At 41.8% G+C, this 19844-nt stretch overlaps 1 protein-coding gene across 6 annotated transcripts in view; it reads right to left on the bottom strand.

Annotated features, from left to right (window-relative positions):
- Window positions 1-2191: 2191 nt before the first annotated feature.
- SEC16A (SEC16 homolog A, endoplasmic reticulum export factor) overlaps window positions 2192-19844 on the bottom strand; it is a 39190-nt gene continuing 21537 nt past the window's right edge. For 3 of the 6 annotated variants that reach the window (XM_075015152.1, XM_075015153.1, XM_075015156.1), the window contains 20 exons: window positions 19191-19272; window positions 18627-18744; window positions 18208-18319; window positions 17808-17913; window positions 17002-17142; window positions 16747-16860; window positions 15790-15997; window positions 14771-15019; window positions 13969-14057; window positions 12947-12994; window positions 12603-12764; window positions 11847-11924; window positions 11562-11618; window positions 10696-10801; window positions 10239-10376; window positions 8441-8535; window positions 6451-6525; window positions 5771-5830; window positions 4830-4907; window positions 2192-3861 (listed from right to left, as the gene is read on the bottom strand). In XM_075015152.1, the coding sequence (XP_074871253.1) occupies window positions 3793-3861; window positions 4830-4907; window positions 5771-5830; window positions 6451-6525; window positions 8441-8535; window positions 10239-10376; window positions 10696-10801; window positions 11562-11618; window positions 11847-11924; window positions 12603-12764; window positions 12947-12994; window positions 13969-14057; window positions 14771-15019; window positions 15790-15997; window positions 16747-16860; window positions 17002-17142; window positions 17808-17913; window positions 18208-18319; window positions 18627-18744; window positions 19191-19272 (2185 nt within the window). In that variant the 3' untranslated portion in view covers window positions 2192-3792. The remainder of the gene's footprint in view (window positions 3862-4829; window positions 4908-5770; window positions 5831-6450; window positions 6526-8440; window positions 8536-10238; window positions 10377-10695; window positions 10802-11561; window positions 11619-11846; window positions 11925-12602; window positions 12765-12946; window positions 12995-13968; window positions 14058-14770; window positions 15020-15789; window positions 15998-16746; window positions 16861-17001; window positions 17143-17807; window positions 17914-18207; window positions 18320-18626; window positions 18745-19190; window positions 19273-19844) is intronic. The other 3 variants (XM_075015155.1, XM_075015158.1, XM_075015154.1) reach the window with 2 other exon arrangements.

Raw genomic sequence — 19844 nt, 5'->3', positions numbered from 1 at the left:
GCCGGAGCCGACAGCGAGCGCGCCCTGCCGGCGGGAGGAGGCACCGGTCCGGAGCGCCTGTGGCCGGGCAGTGCGCCCAGGGCGCCGCGCACAACCAGCCTGGCTCCCGGCAGGAGGCGGATCCTCGGCGTACGGGGGGGAAGTCGGGAGCGTGTGTGTTGTGTTCTGTTGTGTTCTGTTGTGTTGTGTGGGCCAGGGAGACCTTTATAAAACTGTTGCGAACCAGCGCCCAGGCACTAACCGTGACGTGCTGCCGGCCGCTGCTGCGGTGAGATGGGGCACGTCGGGGAAGCCGGGGTCCCCCGCCTGCGCCAACCGGAGTTCGGGAACAGTGACCCTGTGTCTACGCGAGCCCGACGGGGACTGTGAATGAGCGGGTTCGAGAGATGCTAATGAGGCACTGCCATGAATATGCAGCACCTCATTAGCATAACAGCAGCCACGGTGATTCAAAAGTGCGTCTTTCCAATCGCACACCGCCCGTGGAGAGGGGGACGGTGGGAAAGGACCCCCAGCTTCTGAGAGCCTCTTCTTCCTAACAGCCCATAGGCAGAAGGGGCTTTCGAAAACTGGGGGGGGTCCTTTAGGAATGTCCCCGTCTCCAGGATATTGGTAAGTGGACAGAAACTAATGCTGCTCTTATCATGGGCTCTTCTCAAAAAAAAAAAAAAAAAAGTTTCAATGAATGTGCATTACAAACAGGTATTTTGGAGCATAAGCTTTCAGGGCCGAAGACCCGCTGTGTCCATGAAAGCTTATGCTCTAAAGTATCTGTTAGCCTATAAGGTGCCACAGGACTTCTTGTTGTTTTTGAAGATACAGACTAAGACAGCTACCTCTCTCATACTTATCAAAAATAGGATCAGTGTTAATCATCCCAAACTCAGCAGTACATACAAACATCAAAATGCAGCTGCATTCAAGTGGAGGGAACACTGTACAGTCATACCCCGAGATACGCCATTTCAGGTTACGAGAATTCAACTTTACAAGGAGTTTCATTTAATACCCCTACTTTGGCTTATGAGGCATTTCTTCACATTTACGAGGACTGATTTGGATTTTGTGCGCCTGAGCAGGACGTGGCCACCCTGCAGCAGGAGAAAGGCCACAGCTCCAGGCAACAGCTGCCCGCAGCTGCTGCCTGCCTAGCAGCGGTTTCCCAGAGCCCCAGGCCGGCCTCAGCGAGCACCCACCTCTGGAGCTGGGAGAGGGGACAGCACCAATCCGTGGAGTCGCCGCCCCAGGCACCTTGGCCTGCCCTGCCTTTACCTTGACACTGCTGTGGCTGGTCTGAGTCTCCGCCTTGGCACTGCTCCCAAGACAGGTGGGACCAGGTGGAGGCTGGCGGCTCTGGTAGGCGAGCACCGAGGGGATGGAGTCGGCCGTGTCGGTCTTGATGAAGAGGCCATGCAGGGGGGTGGCGGCGCCCTGTGAGAGGGCGACGGTCTGGTGCGGGGAGGTAGACTCACCTGACTCACAGCAGATCACACCGCTCTGAGAGACGGGGATGCTGGGCGTGCAGCCCATCCTGGCCCCACCGCTGCTGCTGACCTCCCCGGCAGCTAGGGGGCCGCTGCTGCCCACCTTGCGCAGCTGTGCCTTGGGCGCTGCTCGCCGCCTGTGGCATCCTGTCCCATTTAGCACCTGGCTCACCCGCCACTGCCGCCTTGGCCGCTGCTGGTGGGGCCTCTCTGCCGCGCAGCCCTGCATGAGCGAGGCATCGCCCCTCAACAGCCAGGGGCCCCCTGTGCCTGCCTAGCTCCCCGCACACCCAGCCCCTGGCACTGCCCCCTCCCCACTTAACCTAAGCCGCGCTCAGGCCGGGCTGCCTCCCCATGCCCTGCTCTGCCCTGCCTGCCCCCTTGCACTGGCCCCACTTCTGCAGCTGCGGGCAGCTACCCGGCTTGGCGCCCCCCTCCCAGGCACTCTTCAATTTCCGTTCCCCTCGCAGCCCTGTCTCTGCACTTGAGACAGCCCCCGAAAGCAAGTAAACAGCCATATGATAGAGTCATTAATGAAGGGAAAATGCCTTGGTAGGTTGTGTTACGATAACTAATGTTAACTATTGAATGAGCATATCTTGGGGTATGACTGTATTCTCTAAATTGTTCAAGAAGCCAGAAATGTTCAGAGTTGTACAAAAAAGTTAAATCCAACTAACTTACTAACAAATAACCACAAGAAAAAGTAAAGTGTGAAAGTGCTCCAGAGCGCAAAATATTTTATTTAAGAATTTACAGTGTCAAATCTTAACACTTTGGAAAGATAGCAGCTCCCAGGTTAGAGGAAGCCTTCTGGAATTAAAAGATATTTGGCAGTTTCTACTGAAAGAAAAGTCAGCAGTACTGCTGAAGTAGATGGAGCCAAGTATCTGAACAGGTTTTCAGTTACAAAAGAAAGCCACACTGATTGCTGCTGACCAAAGTCCAGGCTTTAGAGTATGATCATTTTCAGAAGGCTACTAATTCCTCCAGATCACGTTTTATTTCAAATAACGTATTATCCATTTGAAAATATACTTAAGGCTGTCCAGACCTCAGAAGGTGGTACTACCCAGGAAAAGAGGGGTGGTGGGAAGGGCCTACCTTAACAATTCCACATATACATTATTTCAACTCGTGGGCAGAAACGCAAGTAACATCAATCAGCTTCCTTTTCAAATCCTAAATAAAATATGACCTAATGATTTAATAAATATTTGAAGTTTATATTCTCTCCTTCAGGGCCATCTAAACTTTCCAATGCATGTGAATGTGACACCTCAATGGTGTTCAGAATTCTCTTTATTAAATGTAATGCTTTTCAAGTCCATGAGTAGAGGTCTAACCCATTTAGTTTAGTATGAAATTCAGTCGTTAGCTATTAAGACCTTAGTTATTGTATTAATGGAAGTTCAAGAGCAGAGTATTAGGAACAGATTCTGGCACACAAAAGTAATTTGTTTAACAACTTTCAAGCTGTTACCATCTTAATTACACAGTGCCAGTAGTTTGAGAGAGAAAGCAAGTAACCATATTGCACTTAACACTCATCAGAAATAGTACAGCATTGACTATTGTACAAAGAGCTTCTTTCAGACTATACAATTGGTTTTACAAGGAGTCTAAAACACAAACTACATACATACTGGATAAAATCCAACTCAGACTAATTTTAGATTTTATTACAGTCACAGTTTTAATTCACTATAGGTCAATTTATTTGGATGAGCTGTGGCCCCCCTCCCCTAAAAAATTAAGCATGTGAGGCATTTCCGAGATGAGCATCTTAAACCTTCATAGATCGGTAAATGCCAGTATTATTTTATATGCACTACAGTTGTGCATGGTCCTGTTAAGGCCATAGAGTATTCCGTTAGAAGGTGGACATGTTCACCCTACATTTGGAGGGAAGTGTCCTTCAGAAATTACCCTGAAACATAACTTATGTCTTCAAGTCATACTGGTAGGTTTAAAATAACTGGACTTTCCCCACCTCCTATGGTTGCAGTTTACAGTGATTTTCACAACAGAGAGCAACCACGTCCTCTTCTGTTCATCCTTCTCCAACCCACAACAGGAAATTAGACTTTTATAACCAGGTTTTAAGGGAAAATGCATGTTTTTTGTTGCTTGTTAATGATTCGTGTACATGAGCTACAAGTAGGGAGACCCATGACAAACGATCAGCCAGCATTAAATTATTGTCATGTCAATTTCAAGATAGTAATGATACTACTATGTGCCATAAAATTTGAGCAGTTCTTTGAATGTCCAGAACTAATCTAAGTGTTCCAAATGTCATTATATTCTATTTCAGTGTTGGATATTTCCTCTGTCCAATTCTCCCCAGCCTTGAGTTTCCAGTAGATGCAGGAGCCTGGGAGTTGGGAAAAAAGACATTTATAAAAATCAAGCAACAATTGTTTCTCTCACCTACTGAAAGTCCTGCAAAATCTTACAACTTTTCAGAACAAATTCTGACTGGCCTTTTTTCTTGCTTTGAGAAAGAGAGAGGTTTAAATACACTAGAGGGCTGATCCAATTTCTAGTGATTTACATGGCTACTGGACTTGTCCACAAGCAAATTTAACATCCTACCATTAATGCTACATGTAACTATCCATGTAAACTGCTTAAATATAAAGCCAAAGGTTTACGAGTGATTCAGCTAGCAAGGCAGATAATCATTTACGTCTCTGCTGCCAATAAATATTAATATACGCAGCCTCATTTCAGAGATCTGTTGTAACAAACAAAGATTGATTCTCCACAGCATAGGTATGGCGGATTGCGTGAACGCACAAATTCAAAAATGATGGGCAGGAAGAAAGAGCACGAGAACCTGATCCACAATATTCCTGTCTAACAGCAAAGCCTCAAAACAAGAGACTCTCTCCCATGCCTCGCTTCTTTTGACCCTGCATACTTGGTTAAGAGGAGCAGATGTAAAGGACCATGGCTTAGCATTTAATCTTATTAAGTCCCAGAACACTATGGAGGGCAGGGCAAGCAGAAAGGATGGCACCACAGAAACAAGGAGAGCTGCAGGTGTGGATCAGGAAGATGAATGAGAGTAAGGCATAGAAGTGGAAATGAAGACCATATGCAGAGATCAGAGCGGCAGAAGGAGATAAAGGTAGCAGAAAAGATAGCAAAGAGCTCATATGTTTGAAACTGGTACTTGAGATCATGCCAAGTCACTTTTTGAAGGCAGGTTAAGCAGCACATATGAAGCAAGAAGTTTTACCACCACTGTCAGCTATGTTGGCAATATTTTGCTAATTGGCTTTATGTTCAAGACAGAGAAGTCTGCACTGTTTCTCTAACAGAGAGGGTTTCACTCACTTGTGCAAACTGAGAAGGGTTGTGGAACTGAACAGTTCCTGCTGGAGGTCCCCCAGAAGGCGGCACATTATGGAGAGGCTAGAAAGCAGATCACATTTCATTAACACACTATGTATTTTCTCTCCCAAATTTTGTTTACTAATAGAAAGAAGATACTTTAGAGTAATAATGCCTATAACAGATACAGAGCAGCAGACTGTAACACATGGATGCAAAATGTGTCAGCACTTTTTGCAACTTTTTAATTACTTGCTTAATGTAGATAGATATCAGCAAAATAATCACATGCACAAACTGTAAACACCTCTGAAAATCCAAGCATGCAAAAAACAAAAGTAACAACACACCAGTGCAGCTTTACTGAATTAGTATCCTGTGGCTTTGTTAGTAGAGCTTAGGCCTTTCCCCAAGAAAAAATGTTCCATCTGTGCTAACTGTTGTGCTTTATTGTAAGTACAAAAAAGTGTTATTATGTCAGCTCTTTATAGGGTACTGCAAAGTAACAGCCAAGATGAAGCATTCCTTTAATTCCTACAGGGGTTGCTTAGAGATGTAATAGGCAACATTATAAATATTGAGTTCAGGGTATTGCAACATATTAACTGTTTTTGTTTGTTTTTAATTTAAGGCACCTGACTTCCTTAGCTAATCACATTAACGTAAGGACAGAGTTGAGCAGAATTACCAAGTGAGTTACTTAAAAATAAAAATAAAGCAAGCATGCCTATATTATGTGCTTGTTGATATATATAATGATGACATTTTGAAGGCCCTGTTTATGTGTTAAAAGGAACACTGCATCATATATTATTTTTAATGTTAATTCTGTGAAATGGAAGAGGGAGAAAATGGTGACTTAATGCAGCATTAGTAAGAAACTGAGCAAATGCAAAATAAAGTGGGGAAAGCCAATGTAAGTGAAAATGGCCAGCCACATGTACCTGATTAAAATGCTGGCTTACTTCACGTGATAATGAACTCATTGAACTAGAGCGCGAAAGCTACAAAACAGCAAGAACACACACATACAAAAAACAAATAAAAATGTCATCATGCATGTCACTGCCCCAAGCTTTCAGTCATTTTATTTAATTAAAAATGAAGTTTCACTGTGCAAAAGGTTTAAAACAATTTCGAATAAAAAAATAAAGAGCCATAAGTTAGTTTAAATCAAAGGGATTATTTTAGAAAGCACAAAATTACAAAGAAAACATGTAGTAGGAACAAAGGTGGTGAGGCACTCAACAAACCTATTCCCCTCTCTGTGTGTGAAGCATTTAATATTAGTGAAATTAAATGCATGATTAGAGGCAAGCCCCCAAAGAGCTGGGAATGTGACACTTTGTTCTGAAAAGATCTTTTAAGATTCTGTTCAAAACAGAACAAGGTGCTCTTGCAGCAATGAAATTAAGACACTTAACCTGTACTTCGCTCATGGACCTGAGGGGCTCTTTTGTTTATATTTTTCGATGCAATAACTAAGTTTCCTTCTTGGCTGGTCATCAGCAGTTAAATCAGTTACTTGCTGTTCTAGATTATGCAGGTTAAGACAATTACAGCCTGCTGGCTAAAATACACTATGCAGAGTCATTAGTTGGACCCACTTCGAAGGAAGCCTTACCTCTCCTGACTGGGAGCCATCTGGATTGGACCCAGGGAGTTCAGAACCAGGTGGAAGAATTGTAGAGTTTAAATACTTAAACAAAAAAAGAAGATATAGATTTTCAGCAGGGTTGTATTTTGCTTTATGCTTGTTCTATCACTTCTGAAGCAACCATAATGCATTGCACTGACATAACACACTTGGTAAGGACTAACATTCCTGAGCAGGCTGCCATGATCTGCACAGCCTCAAGCTTCTGGGTGTCTTTCAAACATAGTCCTGAGAAGAGGCACTCTAATGGTACCATTTTACTAAAGCATCAGGGACTGAGTCAGGTGTGTGCATGGAGATTCAATGGCAACTACTGGAGGAGAGAATGAATAATTAGGAGTTCTAATCGGGAATCCTTTGTACTATGGCAGCACCCAGAAAATCCAATCACAACTTCCATGTTATTGCAATAGTCTCTCTGCCCCAAAGAGTTCAGAGTGCAAACAAGTGACAGATATGGGGGTTTGCAGAAGAAATAGGACATTATATTAAGAGGTTATTGCTATTATAGAACTCTACATTTTGAGAAAAAGGTCACAAGACTAAAGGACTCCTGTCTATGTACAGACATATTCCAGTAATATAAATGTGACCTGTCTATACAACACAGTACAGAGTAGGGCCCTACCAAATTCACAATCCATTTTGTCCATGGTCAGAGGATTGTTAAAATGGTACATTTCATGTTTTCAGTAAACTATACCTGAAATGTCAGTGTTGTAAGTGTAGGGGTCTTAACCAAAAAAAGTTATGTGGGGGAGGTTGCAAGGTTATTATATAGGGGCTGTGGTACTGCTACCCTTTTTTCTGTGATGCTGTTGGGGCACTGCCTTCACAGCTGGGCAGTTGGAGAGTGGTGGCTGCTGGCCAGGAATCCAGCTCTGAAGGTTGAACTACTGCTAGTAGCACAGAAGTAAGGATGGCATACCTTAGGTATACCTAATTTCTGTGCTACTGCCTGGAGAGTAGGGCCCTTAAACAGCAACTGCCATTCGCTGGCCACCCAGCTCTGAAAGCAGCAGTACAGAAGTACAAGTGCCATGGATTTGATACTGCCATCCTTATTTCTCCACTACTGTTGGCCAGGTGCTGTCTGTAGAGCTGGGCACCCAGGCAATATTTACAACCACCACTCTCCAGTTGCCCAGCTCAGAAGGCAGCGCAGAAGTAAGGGTGGCAATGCCATGCCCTCCTAAAGTAACCTTGTGATCCCCCTATAACTCCCTGTTGGGTCAGGACCCCCAATTCGAGAAATGCTGGTCTTCCCATGAAATCTGTATAGCATAGGGTAAAAGCACACAAAAGACCAGATTTCACAGTCCATAACCTGTTTTGCATGAATGTGAATTTGACAGACCCCTAGTTATGCATATTACGAACAATAAGGAAAGCAGTACTGAAATGTGAAAAAGATTTCATCTCCACAAAGGGAACAGATCATATCACTCTCCAATTCTAAATTACATACATGTTTCAGAGGGGCAGTTGTTTCAGCATAAACAGTGAGGAGTCCTGTGGCACTGTGAAGACTAACAAATTAATTTGGGCAAAAGCTTTTGTAGGCTGGAACTCATTTAATCAGATGCTTATGCCCAAATGAATCTGTAACTCTTTAAAGGTGCCACAAGACTCCTTTTTCAGTGACATACAGCTTGCCTACCTATATACTACATACTAGGAAAAATAATTAGGGGTCCTATTCCGGCAAGAGCTTTAAATGTGATCCTCATGGAGCACCTACAGAACTGGGATACAGGCAAGGCTTTTCCATCTTCCTTTGTCACGTGTTCTCTCTTCTCTTCCTAGTTATTTCCTCTCTTTTGTTAGGGACTATTTAGGTACAGGCATAACATGCTTTTTCGGTTACGCCACTAGGAAATTGCAACTGTAATACTTAGTTTTTCAACAAAAAGTTCTAATTGGATATGAATTGTGGTTTGCATCTTTACTAACCTACCTGTGGTTCTGCAGTTGCATCAGCACTGACTTGATTTGCAGGTAATGTCTGTTCTCCTGCCTCGTTCCCTTCCATAGGCTGCTGCTCCTCAGGAACTACAGAAGAAACAGCGTTCATCTTTGGTTATAACTTGTATCATGCCTTACAGACATAGGGGCTACAGCTACACTAGAAGCATCTGTTGATAGATGTTTCCATTGGAAGAGATTATTCCAGCAAAACCTCTGTCAGAATGTAGCTATACACTAAAGTGGATCGAAAGAGGGACCCACTCTGTTGACAGAGTGACCGGACTACCTGGCCACTCTCGCAACAAAACAGCCAAGCACACGCATAGCAGACAGGACTGCCCAGTGCCCTGGAAGCCCTGCCTGTCAGTCAACAGAAGGCCCCCCCAGAGCATCCACACAACTTTTTTGTCAGAAGACTCTGTCGACAAATGAGGTCTTCTGCATCTGTGAGAGGCAGAAGGCTGTTGGCAGAAGTGCTGAGTTTTGTCGCCAAACTGTCAACAAAACACATTTTGCCTGTGGACGTGTGGTGAGTTTTGTTGACAAAACTCACTAGTGTAGCCCTGGCCATGGAGGAACAGGATCAAGAGTAGTACCAGGTTTTCAGAGTAGCAAAACTGCAATCAGCAGATGATCAAGTTAAAAATCTCTCATTGGTTTGGATTATAGTCAAAGAAAAAAATACATTCGCTCTAATTTCCATGATTTCTTCTATCTCCCCTCAAAGATTACGGTAAGTCTCCCTCAAATGGATATGCACATAGCCAATTAGCCATATGTGATACAAGCATACACATTTTGTATGGACAACCTCAGAGCAGGGGTCAGCAACCCTTGGCACAGGTGCCAAGAGTGGCACATGAACCAATTTTCATTAGCATGCGAGGTGGGAGCTTAGCCCCATCCCTCCTCCCCCATGCATCTGGGAGCTTGCTCAAGGCCGTGCTGACTGTAGATTAATAAAAGACCAGCTAATGCTACTAACCTCCACCTAAATGGTAAAGCTCTGGATCTTTATTAATGGACCTGTTGTAAGTAGGACTATTAGTGACTTTAGAAAGTATCACCAGCACTAAGACCATACACAGAGGTCAAAAGGTCAATCACGGCCTCAGAAAGGATGCTCACCCCCGCCTTAGAGGAACTAAGTAAACAGAAGACCTGCAGCAAGCAAATGTGCTTTAAAACCCCAAAAAAGTGATCCAGACATAGAAAACAGCAGGCGAGAAAGAAACGAGAACTGACGCCATGTACTTCCAAAATATGAGTAAGGGTTAACGAATGAGGTTGCCTTGCACAGCTCACAAGTGGGGGGGGGGAGGGGAGAAAAGCACTTTTTGCCTAGCAAAGCCCATGCACTGGTTAATCAGACTGCTCTGAGGTGCTCTTTGTAGGTTCTAGTAAAAACTCCAATTTCTTAAAATAGAGTTACTGCATAGCGTTAATGTTTAAAAGCACCATTTTATTTGGAGAACAGGTGCTGAAACCATTCCAATTTATTGTTCCAATTGCCAGCTGCCCACAATAACTAAGACATAACTCCTCTTAGTTCACATTTTCTAGAAGACATGGTTTATGAAGTGCAGAGCTGCAACTGTTTTTTGCCTAGTTGCAGTCTCCAGGCTATTCAATACCTTTTAAAGAAGCTTTGAAGTTTAGACTGACAGTAACAAGAGTTAACTTTTTGAGCACAAAAAAAAAACACGCTATTTGTAACACACACATAACAGATAAGCAACCTTTAATAAGACTGCTTCTTGCAGTTTATCTTCACTGGGTTTACACACCTGAGTTTGGTACAAACAAATTTGCAGGGATGGGCATTGGTGCCAAAGGGGGAAACAGGTCTAATGGGGCTGGAACAGAACCACTGGATTTCGCTCCATTTGGATTTAGAACATCTACATAACGAGTTCTGCTTCCTGCTGGAAGAAGACAACACAAATATAAAATAAGTCAGTCTGTAGTAAAAATTTAATAAAGACAGAACATGTCATCTAATTAGAACATCTCTTAGGATCAGAAAGTAAGCCTAAAGATCAAGCTGTTAAACCCTGAATCACAGCATGGAGCGTTGGCAGGAGTCACAATGGTGATGCTAGTTTACCCAAAAAGCTGCCAAGTGCTTATCAAAGAAGCCACTTCCAAAAGGGGTGGCAATTTCACCTTAGGGTTACTTCCCAACAAGCACAACCTTAAGCTTTCCACTTTAGACAGGAATGCCACCTGCTACTGTTCCGTTACCTGCTCTTCTGGAGAAGATGTTGACATTGGGTGGACCCCCAGGCCCAGGTGGAGCAGTGTGAGGAGCTTTAGGAAAACCTGTGGGAGGTGGCGGTGGTGGCTTGCTCTGGATGCAAAACACAGTATTAGCCTTTGAATGGCATTTTTAAAGCTGACTTTTCTCCTTTGTCCTCAGCCACTCCATCAATAACGGACTTGGACCCAAATCCCTGTAGTCTAGCTCAGCATTTCTCAACCTTTTCAGGCAGGTAACCCCTTAATTGAAATCAAGCATTTTCACAACCTCCTGACATTGACTATAAGCCTATAAAACGTATCAACAGAAATATTTAGCCATAAGGAACACAGGTGTGCAGGAGGAGACTTTTTGGTGAACATCACTGCTTTTTTTTTTTTAATTAAAGAAAGGAGCCAGTACTTAAACAGTCCCCTGCTCCCCTCCCCAGTACCCGCCTCGCCAGGGACTGCTGGCAGAGCTCTGCACCACAGCTGGCTCCCAGCCCTGGGGCTGCCGGGGTTCCCCACCACTCATCCACGTATCCCTCCTGGGGCTGCCAAGGTGCTGGTATGCTGTACTGACTCGTCAGCACAAAAAAGCACTGGTTAAACACTAAAAATTCGACACCTTGTGACACCTCCCCTTCACTGCCTTTTATGCCCCTCCCCTCCAATAAGGATCTGGATGAGGGAAGTGGTCTTCTCCCTTTGATTTATGTAAAATTGTTTACCCGTTGCAGTAAACGTTATGCTACATTTTAACCCAAAGTACTCCAGCAAAGATGGCATTTAAGATCCAGTCTTTGAAATTCCCAGTATGTGACACTTATCAACTCAGGCAACGGAAAACAAACTTCACAGATTTTTACCTCTTCTTCTGGCTCATCTAAATTAACCCAGCGCTGCTTCTTTTCATCCCAAACAATCTATAAAGAGATCACAGTTCAAGATTAAGAATGCAAAAAGATCACATCGTAGTAAACTGCAAGTCATTCAAAGTACTAATTTTGAAAGCCATTTTCAGAATTAGTCAGACATTTTGAAAATTTTTATATTAAGTTTTGACCTCAAGAAAAAAAATCCATCATCTGTGGATTAAAAAACAATTTGAGCAATTAATGTGTGTGATGTGTGCTGTGGTTTAGGGCCCTTACTGATTTGTTCTTATCATCTGGAAGGTGAGCTTCATTCTTTCCTTTTCCCATCAGCCAGCGAAACCAATTTGCACCACTCTAAAAATAAATACAAGGCTTTTTAGTGTATTCCTCCAAGAATCTGCTGATAGCAGATTTAAAAATCTAACGTCACACAATTCCATTTCAATTAGTCTTTCATATAAACTGTATCCCAAGACAGTTTAAATGATAATCAATAGAGAAAAATTAAGGCTTATATGGAAAGGAGAAAGATGCTAGTAGTAGAAATATGACATTATGAATTTCAATGAGGTTGAGGTATTAAAAAAAGGCTATGCCAGATACAAGAAGCTGCAGAGGGCAAAGCTCCTCAGCTGAGACAGATGTATGGCAGGTCAAGAGGTCAGTGCTAACTGAACAGAAATGAGTACGAAAGGTGGAATTAGACAGGTTGAGGGATTGGCTGAGTTCATCTGGGGAGGGCTGAAGTCAGAGAAGGCACTTTTGAACTGGCTCCTGAAGAGCATGAGAAGCCAAATACAATGTGAATCATGCTTCAATGCATGTTGGAAAACCTAACAGCTGCATTCAGCACATGCTGGAGTCTCGAACTTGATCGGAATGTGAAGACTGAGGCAACGATAGTTAAGCCAAAAAAAAAAAAAAAAGTCATCTGCTCAGGTTGGCAGCCTCTTTACCTTGTGAGCACCATGATTTACTACAGTTGCCATTAATCATCGCTACTTGTAACTAGATACCCATTTTAAGATGTACCTTCCTCACTGCTGGCTCCTTCTTGATCTCTTTGTTAGTCTCTTTCCCTTCAGGAATGGAGGGAGGGGGAGGAGAAGGCTGCTTTGCTGCAGAGTTACATCTTTCTCGCCCTATCGAATGGGTTGAGGATTCTGAGGTGGTCCGAGATCTTCGCCCATAGCCCTGTATTACAAATACAGAAGGGTTTTAGATCATCTTACTATTAACCTAGAGGGATTATTTATTTTGCTTAAGAACTTCCTTCTTTTGAAATGTGCATATTAAGAGATGCAAAGTCATTAGAAGTGAATGAAATGCAGACAGGAAAAGATGATATAGTGAAAAACAGCCTGGTCATTACATACCATATGTGCTGAAGACTGAGAAGTCGATCTGGATCTTCGTCCTGGTGCCTGGTTAGATACAAAGCCAGCACGTGCTTAATAAGCAAGCAATGACACAAATGTAGACAGTACAGTCCCTCCATTTCCAATCTTAATTATTTCCCAAACAAAATGCAAGACACTTGAGTTTGTTATTTATGCGCATAGTACAGAGGCAGAGAAAGCTGAAACCTAGCTATTCTTTCACACGTGACTGATCTATACAAGAAGTAATCATGTGACAGAACGCCACCGAACAGACTCATGAAAAAACGACCAACATTGAGAGAAAGACTAAAAAACCTTACAGATGGCAAAAATATTGCAATGAATGTTTGCTAAACTGTCTGTATATGACCTTTACATTATTTTTTTTTAAATCTTTATTTAGCAACTTTGCCATTAAAAACACCACCCTTTCAATCTGTACATGTATTTAACAAGTGGTTACCATTGCTTCATCCACTGGCAATAGTCAAAAGGTTCCCTATTAAGCAAAATTAACATTAATTCTGTTTCAATTAAGCAATTAATACCTCATGAGGCTAAATCAGGCCCCTAGGAGATGTCCGACTTAAGGGACTTAGCAGTGAAAATACATGCTGTGTTCAAAACCTAGCCATGTACAGTCTGGATAGCACCACTCACTGTTCAGGGCAGGGCTCAAGTGCAAAATCAATACTGCCTTTTAAAAGCATAGTTAGCAGACTTGCTGACTGGGATCTGCTTTTCTCTCAAACTTGTATGTGGGACAGCCCTGCTGAGTAGTGGTAGGTTGACAGAAACATTTTAAACCCACCATGTCTGATTTTCTACTTCCATAAGTATTTTAAAATAGTAAGGCTCACATTTCTTCCGGATTTTTCATTTCTGCAACAAAAAATTGGATTGCTGCTGAGGTGCATTGCATGTATTTTGTATTTTAGAGTGTCACGGTACAATGAGTTCCATATTTGCATAATGCAACTTGAAGAAAGCACATAAGATTTAGGATATTAAATTACCATATTCGCCATTTTGCCATAGAAATCCTCCTCTTTTTGCTCAGGGAAAGTCTTTTGAATTGGTGATTCCTGGGGAATTCTCTGCATTGCTTGAAAAAACAAGAAGAGACTGAGTTAGCAAGTTTCAGCGTTTATCTACACATAACAGATGTCTAAGCAGTTGTACTAGTACTGTGCTAAGCTTTACCCAACTCCTCACTGGTTTGCGATTCCAGTGCTAGAGATCCTGATGCTTTCAAGAATAAATATGAAAATGTCAGGGCTGGCACAAAGTTCATCCATGTGAATTTAGTTTCTTAGAAAGGAGCATTAGAACTGGGATAAGCGAAGCATGCCTTACAATGGTGCTCTGCAGAATTCTTTGTACTGCTCTCAATGTACTTTAGCCTTGACATGGAGCACCTCCTATTATTCAAATGCTACAATTCCCTGCTCTAAGCCTTCACTTCCAGCTTGAGATGAAGAACTTCCTCCAATTCCAATCATGAGCATTTCCAAAAGAAATTGCTCACACAACTACTTTAGGTTGTGGTTTCTGAAAGAGAAATGTCGAAAAGGGATCACGTAGTGACATTTCCTTACGCTGAATTTCTATCTTGACCTTAAGTCAAGCCTGATATGCAAGGCCAGTATTACCCAACTCTTCTCAGTGAGATTATTTCCCTTCTTTTAAGTTTTCACTCCACATTCAGTTAACCAAGATTTACTTCACAATTTTAAATTATTGAAACAAGTCCTCTCAGTCTCCAAAGAGATTTCCGTGCCATTAAGGGCAGGGACAACATTTATTGAGAGCACAAACCTCCTTCCTGGTTGAACCGCTCTTCCTGCTGTGGTTCTGGTGCATGAGGAGGTGGTCCTCCTTGTGGCATTGTAGATCCCAGGTACTGTGGAGACTGTTCAGCTCCATATGGAGCTGGAAAGCCTGGTGGTGCAAAACCAGACCCTGGACCAATAGGGGGAGCAGCCACAGGATAGAAAGGAACACCAGCAGTTTCTTGCTGAGTAAGAGGAGTCACAGCTGCTGATCCCTCCAGGATAGTCTGAGGTGCTGCAGACAAAAATTTAAGAAAATTACTGGTACAAAGGAGAAAGATGGTCTAAGCACTAGAGGGTAGAGCCAGGAACTGCTCAGTTCTAATCCCAGCTCCACTTCCAACAAATTCATCTGTACAACAGGATATTTGTCTACCTTACAGGGATGCATTTTACTGTGGAGAAGTTATTGCAGTTCATGGACAATAAGTCTCCATATTTACTTGACAAATGTTAAGCAAGTCACCATACAAGGAGACTCCAACTTCTCCGAGGAGGATTTCATACCTCCATACAGAAAGCCTACCAGGAGAATAAAGCTCAAACACTGTCACTGTTGCTACTCGGCATTTCTCACACTTGAGTTGTCTCACTGGATCCTGTGGCAGCAGTGAAGAAGCAACAGAATTAGAAGCACCTGATATACAAAACACGTCACTCCAAAGAAAATGAAGACAGTTTTCAAAAAAGAAGCATTCGTTTGATGTCAAAAGGGTACTCTTAAAAGCTCCCAGTTACTTTTCAAATATCTCCTATTCTGCCCCCATTACAAGGGAGACCAGTCAGATGCCTTTATGGGTTTCTATATGAAGAACTGTAAAATCTTTACACCCATTAGCGTGCAAAAGAAAAAGCTAACTGGCAATTATGTAAGGAAGCGTTAGTCCTATTTCTAATGCTGCATAAAAAAAAACACAAAAAACACAATTTACTTTTAATATTTTGTGGTCCATTAAGTTTGTTTTCACCCCATTACACACTTGCAGAACAATGTCAAATACCAACCTGATGGCATTAGCTGCACACCTTGCACAGGGGGCTGCATCATATTAGGTAACAAGGATGTCAACAATGGGTTTTCAGCAGCAGGGCCCACATCCTGTCCGGGTACTGTTCCATCATATTGACTGACATGGTCTAATTCAGAGCTTGGTGTGCTGCAGACATACTGCTGAGGGGTGGATCTATCTACATTGTAAGCTATTGTACCATCCTGCAGTGAGGAGAAAACAAAGGCCAATTAACCACTATAAGATCGTAAATTCATAATGCAGAAAGAGTATATCAAGGAAACTCTTCTAAATAAAAAAAAAAAAAAAATCATTTGTTAGTTTCCTGAAGGTGAGGAAAGAAAAGCTTTGCAACTAGATTTCCCAATCATAACTCTCTCAAGTTAAAAAAAATAAGTAAAAGATCATTGTTAGGTCAAGTTCAGCCCAAAGAAGAGATGCTTAAAAAACCCACAAACATACGCAAGCTTTTGTAAAAGCAAAGGTGAGTTTTACAAGTACCCCTAGGCTTTTATTAAAAAAAAAAAACAAAACATTTTTTTTCAACCAACATACCTTCCTCTCCTGCATTGTTTACAAATTAGCAACTACGATCAATACTTACATGTCCACCTTTCATCAACCTGCTCTCTGCTTTCTCTTTACAGAGTAATTAAAACCTTGAAGTTTTACAGTTTTCCTTGTGCAAGAATGCATAAAGAAGCCTATCCCCTTCCCCACCCACCATCTTTCGGCTATTTTACACTGAAGACATGGACACCCACGAGTCTGCATATCAGTCTGATTTTAATGGTATGCAACTAGGTAGCTTTAACACATAAGAAATCAGAATTTTATAATTCTCATCTGTTACTAGAACAGAAAAAGTGCATCATGAGCGCCTTTTCATAAAATGTTTTTAAGTCAAAACTTTACAGGGAAGCTCTTTCATTTTGGAAAGCAGACTTTATACCTTGATCTGTCCATCCAAGTGCCGAAGTCGTACTAACCAGGATGGCTCAATAAATAATTCCTGCTCTGGTTTCTCTTTAATCTGTGGGTCAAACAGGCGTAACTGAGATGATATCTATTAAAAGAATAAATATGAACAAAATTGGTAAAGAAGCCATAAAATAAAAATATTAGAGACTTCTAAGCTATCATTCAGGAACCAATAGACATCAAGCCATGAGTATTTAATTCGAAAGAATACTCATCTCTATAGTACCTGAATAAGTTGACTGATAAGCACAGATGAGTAGTAATAGGGATTTTTAAGAACTGTTTTAGAAATCACTTCACAGTAATGAAATGCTTGTGCAGCAAGTCCCATCTCAGCTAGTCGGCAAGCATAGATGAACTTGAAAACCTGCAGAATGTAAGAAGGTAATGTTATACTCCAGCCACAAACTGACATACCTCATCATCACATGCATTCTTGATTTAAAAGAGAATATTAATCAAAAAGCTTTGTAAGTGTTCCTCTACTCAAGTTCTTTGGGGATAATGGGGAGTCAGATTGTATGAAAACAGTACAAATAAATCCTGCTGGATTTCTTTGAATTTTAAATGCTGTCACTACCTTTAAGATAAGTTCTGTAGTGTGGCATTCACAATATTTGCTCTTGAGGGAAAAATCAGATTTAGTGGTTAGCATTAGCACCAGAAAAATCCTAAAAGCATTAGCACACAGTGCAATGATCTGGCCATACATTTAGAACTCAATCTTAAAGAGATTTACATTTATTAGAATGCCAAACAGAGACCCAAAATTATAGAGTACATGATTTTTTTAAATGTTTGATCATTTCTAAGTTTAGCTTTCGTTTCCACTAGAAAGTTACCTTGCATTATTTTCATTATCAGGAGTCTTTTTGGAGCAAGTCTAAGAAAAAGACCCAGTCCTTCAAGTACTTGAGACAGTATGAAATGAAAACAAACACCATGCCATTCATAAGAAAGATAAAAACCACGTCTCATATATACCTGTGGTAAAACATTAAATCAATTAAAAAAAAAAGAACCACTCCTAACCTGGAAATTCGGTAAACAGCAGGGCTGGGTTCCCAGTGACTGTGCATATTCATAGGCTTCTGTTCTTTGAATGGCTTCATTAGTGGCAAACTTTAAAAATGGCAGGCTGAGAGAAAAAAAGTGGAAAAACAAATTAATTTGGAGATATTGCTTTTAATTTAGAGATTTTTTAATATTACTGTCACATCTGAAGTTAGTTCCACGGCCCTACTGAGTGCAAAGCATTAGATCAACAAACTGCATGATTCAAAAGTGGCGAGGTCTTAAACAACTTTGCTTAAATGATTACATATTGTGGCGCTTTACTTGTCAGAAAATTGCAATCCATTTCCTTCTATTTTCATTTTTTAATCTAAATAGAGTTTTACAAAAACATAGGCAAGTAATTTGAATGCCAGACCTGTGATTTGATCCAATTAGGACAAGCTTTGTTGTTTTCTTTGTATAAACACCAAATCCGATCTGGGCCATCAGGTAGCAAAAATGAGCAGCATCTAAAAGGCCTTTAGAAGCTGAAACAAAGTGCAAACAGATCACTCAGGAAATTGTAGCTCACTGGTACATAACTAATTCATAGCGTCTTGAATTGCTTTGGCTCTCAAATTCAAATTCACTCTCAAAACAGAAATCCGCAGAACTAAAAAGTCGGTTTTATTGTACAAGTAGCAAATGTTAGTTTAATAAAACAAACTCAGCAATTTATGTTTAAAAAAACCCCTTCATTTGTTCATAGCTCACATCTGTTTTATTGCTCCTACTATACAGAACCTTGCTGTCTACCCACTTTATTCGCCATAGATTCAACTTCAAATTAGTTACCAAGAGTATCTCCCATGGTGGTAATAGTCCTCGATTCAACGTCCATGTTATTGGTCAAGTTGGACAGCACCATAGCAAGATGAGGCCTCCAGTCTCCCCATTTCTCATCCCCACAGCACTAGAATTAGAATAGATACCCATCAAGCCACAGAACGAAAGTGTGTGGATAAGTGGGTGAGAGCTGAAATAAAATTTGCTCACTAGATAAGATACTGAAAGACTTAAGAATGGCCATGCTACTGGTCAATCTAGCTGAGCATCCTGTCTTCTAACAGTGACAGTACTAGATGCTTTGGAGGGAATGATAACTCAATAGCTGTTTTGTTCAATCTTCTGTCATCCAGTCCTAGTATCTGGCAGTCAGAGGTTTAGGGATAGCCAAGAAGATTGGGATCTAATCCCATGCTTTGGGTACCTGCCAGTGATATAACTATTCTCCATAAACTTATCAAATGCTTTTTGGAGCCACATTATATGTAAAAACCATACTCCTGGCGTGCAATAAGAGGTAATTCACAGCAGAATATATACCAGCCTTCACTGAAGCTTATTATTAAAACTCACTGTGGATGCTGCTGGCATTCTTCCAGACATGAGCTGGTAAACAGTTTGCAGAGGATCATTAATTGGAAGACTGTTGGCAAATCTACATGCACATTAAACAAAAACAAAAATAAAAGTAATTGTGGGTAAGCAGTTAACACAGCAAACTTTTTGGCTATGTCTACACTAGAAGCATCTGTCGACAGAAGTTACTGTGGACAGGGAAATCGACAGTATTCTGTCAATGGATTGCATCTACACGCAGCTTGCTCTGTTGACAGAGAACTGCCAGGCTGCGCTGCCCTCTGGTGCCAGAAAACAGAATGGCAGCTCTGCAAAGGGCTGCCCAGCAAGTGGAAGCCCTCTCTGTTGACAGAAGTGTCTATATAGCACTTTTGTCGACGGTGTTCTGTACAGTGATTGGCATGCATTAAATTTTTGAAGGATAATACTGTCAAGGAAAACGCATGAGCTCTGTCGAGAAAGCGCTTTACGTGTGTAGACACTCCCTGAGTTATGTCGACAAAGACACCGTCTGTCGACAAAACTCTGTAGTGTAGACCCAGACTTTATGTTTAGTTTAGCTTTGAAAAAAAGAGTATCTTTTCAAAGCCCAGCAGTGGAAGTGTAACCAGAAGTGAATACTGGACATGCCATAGTGCCATGTGCCATTAC

The sequence above is a fragment of the Carettochelys insculpta genome, chromosome 21 (assembly GCF_033958435.1).
Source record: "Carettochelys insculpta isolate YL-2023 chromosome 21, ASM3395843v1, whole genome shotgun sequence".
In the NCBI taxonomy this organism is placed as follows: domain Eukaryota; kingdom Metazoa; phylum Chordata; order Testudines; family Carettochelyidae; genus Carettochelys; species Carettochelys insculpta.
The sequence above is the reverse complement of the archived record's forward strand: the minus strand, read 5'-3'. Positions and strand labels throughout refer to the sequence as shown.